Source organism: Canis lupus, chromosome 2 (genome assembly GCF_011100685.1).
Source record: "Canis lupus familiaris isolate Mischka breed German Shepherd chromosome 2, alternate assembly UU_Cfam_GSD_1.0, whole genome shotgun sequence".
NCBI lineage: Eukaryota > Metazoa > Chordata > Mammalia > Carnivora > Canidae > Canis > Canis lupus.
In genome coordinates this window covers 59,578,474-59,586,866 of record NC_049223.1, presented here as the reverse complement: position 1 = coordinate 59,586,866, position 8,393 = coordinate 59,578,474, and the positions used below count along the sequence as shown (strand labels likewise).

Sequence of the window (8,393 nt, the reverse complement as noted above, 5' to 3'; positions counted from 1 at the left end):
CAGGCTCCAGTCCAGAGGACTAACTAAGGAATGGAAGACTCAGAGTCAGAAGAGCAGGGGCCTGAAGCAAGCCCAGCCCCTGACCTCAGTAAGTCTGGTGCAGACTTGAAGGCCATGGTCAGCCCAACATCTACCTGCTGACCACCTGAGCATATTCCCAGGTCCCTGCTAAATTTCCGTTCTTGCATCACAGCCCCCCAGCCTCCCCCTGGTAAAGGCCATTGCACCCTGACCCCCATCTCCAGCCACACATGGTGATAATACCCTACGGATGGAGAAGAGTGAGGAGGTGGGGTTATTCCCGCCCGAGGCACTCCCACTTCACAGGTAAGGAGGGAGAAGGCAACTCTGACATTTCACATGAGCCACAGAGTCAGATCAGGGAGCATCAGAGCCAAGATCAGAATTGTTAGCAAGCCTGTTTCACGTATGGAGCCCCCACCAGAGGCTCGGAATTGGAAGGGAAACGTGGCACGAGGAGTCCCTGCCTTTGCTAAAGAGAGAATGGGGCCCTTCCAGGCTCCCAGCCAAGGATTCCCCAGGGGGACCGAGCTCTTAGGAGCAGACGTTTAATTGGCCGACGCATTGGCTTATCCGGTGCCAGTTACGGTTCCAAGTGCTTTGCAAATTTCATCTCCTCTCGTTCTCCTGATGAGACCATGAGGTGGTAAATATTATCCCCCATTTACAAATGGGAGAAACTGAGACACAAAGCGTTGAAATTACTCACCAGTTGGTGAGGCTGGGGTCGGAACCCAGGGAGTCTGTGTTCTTAGCCACTCTGATATGCCATCGTCCCTGGTCCCTGGCCATACGTAACACGGTCCAGCTGGTAGGGGTATGGGTGCCCAACTAGTTCCAGCAGGCTCTTCATTACAATCTGTAGTCTGTGCGCACATATATAACTTATATACACGTTACATCTGTATATATACACACAAACGTACTCAAATATGTATGCATTTAAATGTATGCAGATTTAAGTGCCTACAGTGTGCAGGGAGCAAATGGCTTGCACTAGGTCACTGCCACAAGAGTTTATCTTGAACAGAGGTTTCCCGTCTCCCAGAAAAGATACCTATGCTGGCTTTCTCCAAACACACCCCAACCCCACGCTGTCTGGTTCTTTATGCCAGATACAGGTTCCACTCGGGCTCCCTATCCACATCCTCTGTAGGTTAGGATGACAAGTGTAACAGGAATCTAATGATGGTCCCTTAACAGATGAGGTTTCCTCATTCTCTTGTCACAAGTAGGCAGTGGTCAGGGAGAGGGGTGTTCCTCCGCGAGAAGAGGAGAAGTGTCTTTGGTCTCAGGGAAGAACTTTAGTGAGGGTCTCTGCCTGGACATGCCCAGAAGCCTGGGATGGCTCTGGGGACACTTGAGAAAGTCATTAAGGATTTGGACTACTTCTCGCTTTCTGTCCTTCCATCCATAGCACGTGGTTCTCATGCTCATGGAGGAAAAAATCAAAAGGCCAATCCACATGCAGACCTCTTGCCCGCCTCTCAGGCAGGAAGGGGGACAGAGAAAGGCAGAGGCCAGCTGGGCCTGCGGCTCTTGACTCTGGGGAAGAGCAGGTCTCCTGGGCCCCTGCCCAGATGCCTGCCTCCGTGTCACCGGCCTGACCCACGTATCATGGCAACTTGTAGCGGACAGGGTGTCTGGAATTTGTAGCTGGGCACAGTGCTGCCCCGGACAAAATCGGGGTTCTCTCGGGAGGAGGACAAAGAGGATATGGGGAGAACACTGGTCACTGCCTCCTGCCCCGTGGCTTCTTCTGCCTGGATCCCATCGTCTGCTGAGAACGGCGGGGACCCTTGTGGGGGAGGCGCAGCCCGGCCTGAGCAGCCACAGATGAGGCTCCTCGTCCTGTGGGCCGAGATCACTCTTTGCAGGGGGTGGGGGGGCGGTACTCGAGGCTCAGGTCTTGCAGGGCGAGGACAGCCAGACCTGGAGCTGGCGTCCGGAGGCCCCTGGAAGCTGGCTGAGCGGCCGGTAACGTAGACTGTGGGCGCTGTGGGCGCTGTGGCCGCCAGGTGGCACAACGTGCACTCCTGCTGCAGCGCGGGGGAGGGGGAGCCGGGAGGACTGGGGTCTTTGTTTTCTGCACCCTCCTCAGAGCCTGTGTGAACCCTCCACACTTCCCTGAACTAGAGTGAAAAGTAATTCTGATCTGGATGAAAAGATCCATTTGGTTTGTTTTGTTATATCTTGGGTGGATTTATTTACTCTTTCATCCAGCCATCTGTCCATCCAGCCATTGATGAGAACCATACCTGGTCCTAGTATGTACCAGAAAGGATCTGGAGTGGACAAAGAAGGAACAGCCCTGTCACTGAGAAACTGGGTCTGATGGAGGACGCAGATGGTATGCTTATAAGGAAACATATATAGAGCACCTACTGCATGCTTATTTGGTGTTTCCCCCAGTGCCTTCAAGGCACATCCAGACTCTTCCCTCATTTCATCCCCACTCTCTGCTCCAGTCACCCTATACTAGCTGCAGATGTGTCCCCAAAGACACCCCATGCCCCTGGGCCTCATCCCTGGGCCTTTCCCCATCTCTCTGAAACTGGCTGACTCTTGGCTGTCCTTCCTGATGTCACCCCTAAAAAGTAGCCTTTCCTAACCTGTCCTCTCACTGAGCTTAACCACAGTTTGTTGAAATGATCTTTCAGGGGAGTGGCAACCTTAGGGACAGAAGGCAGCAACCATGTCTATCTATCTCTCCAGAGTCTAGATGAGTTTCTGGCACACGGTTGGCCCTCGGTAGATGGCTGGGTTTACAGACATGAGTGAGACGCGGTCATCTCAAAACATGGCAGAGAAATCATGCACAGATCCCCACCCTGGAAGATCAGGGAGGGGTGCCCACCACAGGTGATACTTGAGCTGAGTCAGGAGGAAAATTCTAGGTCACAAGAAGAGCAACAGTGGCAGCACAGATGCATGACGGACCACAGGGAGTACGAGGATCTGAAGGATCTGAAAAAATTCACAGTGGAAATTTCCAAGTGCAAGAGCTGTAAGGAAAAGCAAAATCCAGATGATGAGGGCCCTCCCAAGCTCGGGTAGGGACATGGAACTTTTTTCAGAGGACGATGAGGAGCCATTAAAAAGTTTTAGATCGGCAGAGTGATATGATCATACTTGGATGTCACATAGTGTATCTGGAAGTGATTGCTGTGTAACAAACTACCCCGAAACTCAAAACGACAGCCATGTACTTGGCTGAGGGGCCTGTAGACCACCGGGGAGTTCTGCAGCTGTGGCCGGTCCCAGCTGACCTTGACCGGGCTCACCCAGGTGCCTGCAGCTGCGGGTCAGCGGGAGGCCGGCTGGTCTCGGACAGCCCCTCCTGGGATGGATCCCCACCGTTTGGTGTCTCGTTCCCAGCAGCTGGCCTGGGCTTGTTCACGTGGCCGTCACGGGGGTTCAGGAGGGTACATGCACACGTGCAGGGCCTCCCGAGGCACAGCATCGCTTCTGCCATATTTTATTGCCAAAGCAAGCGAAGAGGCCAGCCCAGACTCTTAATGAGTGGAGCTGCAAGATCAGAGGGCCGCGGCTACGTCCGTAGCAAGGTGCCAACAAGGGTGGCCATCCAGATGGCTCCCTGGCCCCCTAGCATGGGGAGTAAGGGGAGGGAGACTAGTTCACCAGCCCAGGTGACAGGCAAAGGACAGGTCCTGCAGGGAAGTGCTACGTGGGTGAAGTCTCCTGAGTGCTCCTGAGGTGCCCGGAACTGGGGGAGTTCTGTGGAACTCGTGGGCCGAGGGATAGTCAATCTCAGTTTGAGGAAGGATTACGACTTGGGGAGCTGCTCCCCAAGCCGCCCTGCACGGTTAGGACTCCGAGGCTGCAGGAGACCCGGAATGCCGCCCCTGGAAGCGCCGCAGCGTCAGCTCAGGCATGGCCGCCACTCGGGGACATTCTGGGGACATTCTGGGCATCTGCCGGGGGACAGGGTCCTGAAGCAGGGGGATGATGCGGGAGTGATGCGGGCCCTGCAGGCAGAGGGCAGCCGGGGCATCAGTGGGGCAGCGAGCCCGCGCCAGAGGCCGGGACCAGCCCAGGACAGGATTTGCCAACTGTCGCCTTCAGGAGGGAAGGGTTTCTTGGCGGGCTCAGTTCCAGAGCCAGACTGCTAAGGTTTACACCCCAGCTCTGTCGCCAGAGCGGGCTTCACACGTGTGAGACCTGGAGCTCCCGGCTCACGGTCGCTTTAATGCTCTGCAGTCGCCGTCTGGAAATTCTTTAAAAAAAAAAAAAACTTTATTTATTTATTCATGAGAGGGAGGCAAAGACACAGGCAGAGGGAGAAGCAGGCTCCATGCAGGAAGCCCGGCGTGGGACTTGATCCCAGGTCTCCAGGATCACGCCCTGGGTTGAAGGCAGCGCTAAACCGCTGAGCCACCGGGGCTGCCCGCCATCTGGAAATTCTTAATAATGTTTTCAAATAAAGGTAATTTTTATTTTGCGCAGCGAATTATGTACATAGTCCTGTTGGCCACTTATGCATTGAGTTTTCTTGAGCCTCGTGTTCACTTTTCATGGGATTGATAGCAAGGATTCACCTCCCAGGGTTGCTGTGCAGATTATTTGGGTATGAAAAGTACTTTATGATGAAGACACATAATAAATATTCAATAACTTTTAGCTGCTGTTATTATAGGAATCAAAGGTATAATCTACGGATGACGGAAGGCCGATGCCCACTCTGACCTTGGGAAGTTCTATCTGACCACCATCTATCACTCTGCCCACCTAGTCTCCTCCCGTGGGAAGGCCTACATTTTTTGCAATCTCCAGGAGCCTAGCAACACTCCTTTACTCTCTTGCTTATGCATTCAAGCCTCCGTCCATGCACATATTCAGCACACACACTGTGTAGTGCCCAGGAGTCCCAGAGACCTCTAGAAAGGGTCCCCACCTTCAGGGACTCATGGAGCAGCTCAGTGGTTCTCAATGCTGGCTGCACATCAGCTAAACATAGGGAGCTTTAAAAAAAAAAAATCCTGATGCCCAGGCCCTTCCCTTGACCAAAGGAATGATAATCAGGACAGGGCCTGGGCAATAGCATTATCAAAAAGCTGCTCAGGGGATGCCTGGATGGCTCAGTGGTTGAGCGTCTGCCTTTGGCTCGGGTCGTGATCCCAGGGTCCTGGGATCGAGTCCCACATTGAGCTTCTCATGGGGAGCCTGCTTCTTCCTCTGCCTGTGTCTCTGCCTCTCTCTCTCTCTCTCTCTCTGTGTCTCTCATGAATAAATAAAATATTTAAAAAAATAAAAATAAAAAATACTGCTTAGGTAATTCTAATGGGCAGCCAGCCCAGATGGGCTAATGAGAAATCCTGAAGTGGTCTAGGCTACAGACGGGGCCCAGCCAAGTTGCTAGAAGAGACAGCCTTAGGGAGGGGTCCGGGAGGATGCTGCGTATGTTGAAGAAAAATTAAGGGCCCATGGGAGTGTCAGTAAGGGCCACTTAACAGTGCCAGAGGGTCACCATGGCACCTCCCCTCTTTGACACTGCAAGGGTGTACATAGACTGTGCCACCTCCATCTCTTCAGGTAGCTCCACATGGAGGAGAGGGACACTGCACTCTGGCCACCCCACGTTCTGTTGTTGGAAGATATTGAGGGCCCAGAGACATGGAGCAGCTGCAGAGCAACCCCTGGCAGGTCTCAGGGTGGAGCCAGACCCCATCAGAGGCACCCTCCAGACAATGGCACCCACCCTATTCATCCTTCTTTCTCTGAGCCCAAGACACACACTGACTTGATCCAAAAGAACATTTATTCCCCAAATTGAAGCCACAATTCCCTCTCCCAGACCTCTTCCCTCCTCCACCAGACCATCCCAACCTCCACAGTAAGATCCCTCTTTGGCTCATAGACACCCTCTGTAGAATAGCCCTGTCTGGCTCCCCAGGCCCCGAGGCCAGGCAGCCGCCCATTCACAGCTCGACGTGCTCTGTGGGACTCAGCTTTTCTGCTGCCCGCTTGGCCAGGAGCTCAGTCCAGAAAGCCATTTCCTTGCTTTTCAGCTTCTGGGCTGGCTGAGTGGGGATTCCAATCTGCAGGTACCCTTCCTTCTGGTCGTAGGCGGGCCAAGAGGGCAGCCCTTCCCCATTGGGGTTCCTGGGAACAGAATCAAGTGAGGATTACCCAAAGCTACTGTGGCGTCCCAACAACACACCGAGATTTGCAGGACCCCTTGGTTTCATTTCCACCAGGAGGCTCGTCCACCTCCAGAGGCCAGGAGCTCACCAAATCCTAGGCAGCCTGTCTGCTGTCAGAGAACTCTCATTGTCAGGTCACAGGGCCAACACGCCCAGCCCTCCCCACCCCTGTTCCATCTTTGCCACCAGGCTCACCCGCTCCGAGCGAAGTTGGCCCATAGTTTCATCATCATCTTGCTGAGTCTTATCTCCTCTTCTGAGGCACCCCCTGTCAGGAGGGAGAAAAAAGCCTTTGCAACTCAAAGCATAGTTTATGGTCAGCTGCACTGGACAGCTTGTTGGAAATTCAGACTCTGAGCCCTTACTACAGATGGACTGCATCAAAAACCCACATTTCAGGAAGATCTAGGTAAGCTGTGTGCACTTCAAGCCTGGGAGTTACTGAGGGAAGACTCAGGAGAGGGCCACAGTCAGTCCCTAAGCTGGCCACCTTTGTCATCTGTGCCTGCACATCCCACACTCCCTTCACCTACTGAGGTCCCAGCACCACCCCCAGTGTCCACCACAGCAACCCCACCTCAGGATTACCCCCTTCTGGGCCTTTCCTCAATCTCCTTAACCTACCCACATTTTCACAGAATCTGAAAACTGGCCAACGTGCAACGGCCCTACGGAGTCAGTCACCCGAGCGGTTAATGCCAAGGCACTGGTATGTCGCAAACAGCCCTGAGGCGGGTCACACACTAGTCATCTGTAACTGCTGCTAGTTAAGACACTGGAGACAGTTGTTAAAGGTCTTCTTTAAAAGTATTCTATTATTAAATATATTGAGTTTAGAAACATGAGTTTTAGGTTAGGTGGATGGCTGGATAGACAGACACACACATGCAATTCAGCCCTGATTCAAAGTCAACACCAATTCTAACCTTCCTCTTGCTCACATTCAGATACGCTCTTGTGAGTGGGGGCGGTGGCATTCCAGCCCTTGAACAGGGCACTGTGGGTGACCTGCCATGTGTCTTATCCATATCCGGGCCTGAATTCTTAGAGACAGGACGAATGGGGGCACATGGCTCTACCTTCTCTATCATGCATGTCTGAGCCAGAGAAAGATTGGAAATCTTTGTAGTTCAGCTCTACTCTGGTGTAGCTGGGTAAGATCTAGAGAGAAAGGGGAACTTGCCCGAGCCCACCAAACAGAGACCTGGACCTGGACCTTCTAACTCCAAGTGTGTAGTCACCAAATGGCCATCACCTTTTAAAAATGGGGCCCCGAAGACTGAGAAGAGCTCATCCCCGTGGTCCCCAACCACGGTCTGGGGTTTCATGTCCGATGAGAAGCTTGGATGATACTGGAACTCATACATGTAGGTGGGGGCTCCGGCATCTGGGAAGACAGTTCACACATAGTTCATTTCACAAGACGCACACCTGGATGGCACCAGGTCTGTCCTCTCAGCACCCGGGGACAGGAAGCCACACCCGGGTCCTGGGTATGCAACAACAGCAACATTAATAGTGGCTGCCCCCTGTCAGAGCCGACTGTGCACTGGTGTGACCCTGCAGGAAACCCCTGGCTACCAGCATAGCAGAGAAATAGAGCTCTGGGAAAGGTCCGTGATTGGCTCCAAGATGCACAATTGGTGAAGGTGAAAATGGCTTTGAGCCAGGTATTGAGTGAATTAATGAATGAAGGTAGAATGAATGAAATATTGAAATCAGTGGGGGTGAGGAGTGTAAATCCATTCAAAATGATTATCACTGGGGCACCTGGGTGGCCAGTGGCTTCGGATCAGGGTGTGATCCTGGGGTTCTGGGATCGAATCCCGCATCGGCCTCCCTGCGGGGAGCCTGCTTCTCCCTCTGCTGTGTCTCTGCCTCTCTCTTTGCGTCTCTCATGAATAAATAAATAAAATCTTTTTAAAAAATGGCTATCATTGTAGGGGCATTGGGTCAATACACACAGACACTGTTGCCTACCGATGTGTTCACACACAACAGCTATATACACACTGTTTACTCTGCTGCATTTCACTGGAAACAGGCTGGGTTTGATTCTGCAGCCCCAATGGGAACCTTCTGTTCTGCTCAGTTTGGACAGTTTCCGTGTTTTTCTCATCCAATTTCTAGGCAAGAGTGAAGTAAACCTGAGTTGCTGGTCTGACAGCTCTGATATTTAAATACAGACATAGGGAAAGGGGCACAATC

At 52.8% G+C, this 8,393-nt stretch overlaps 1 protein-coding gene across 1 annotated transcript in view; it reads right to left on the bottom strand.

Annotated features, from left to right (window-relative positions):
• Positions 1-5,782: 5,782 nt before the first annotated feature.
• CES1 (carboxylesterase 1) overlaps positions 5,783-8,393 on the bottom strand; it is a 29,245-nt gene continuing 26,634 nt past the window's right edge. The window contains 3 exon segments of the mRNA NM_001003085.1: positions 5,783-6,144; positions 6,381-6,453; positions 7,441-7,572. Coding sequence (NP_001003085.1) covers positions 5,961-6,144; positions 6,381-6,453; positions 7,441-7,572 — 389 coding nt within the window. The 3' untranslated portion in view covers positions 5,783-5,960.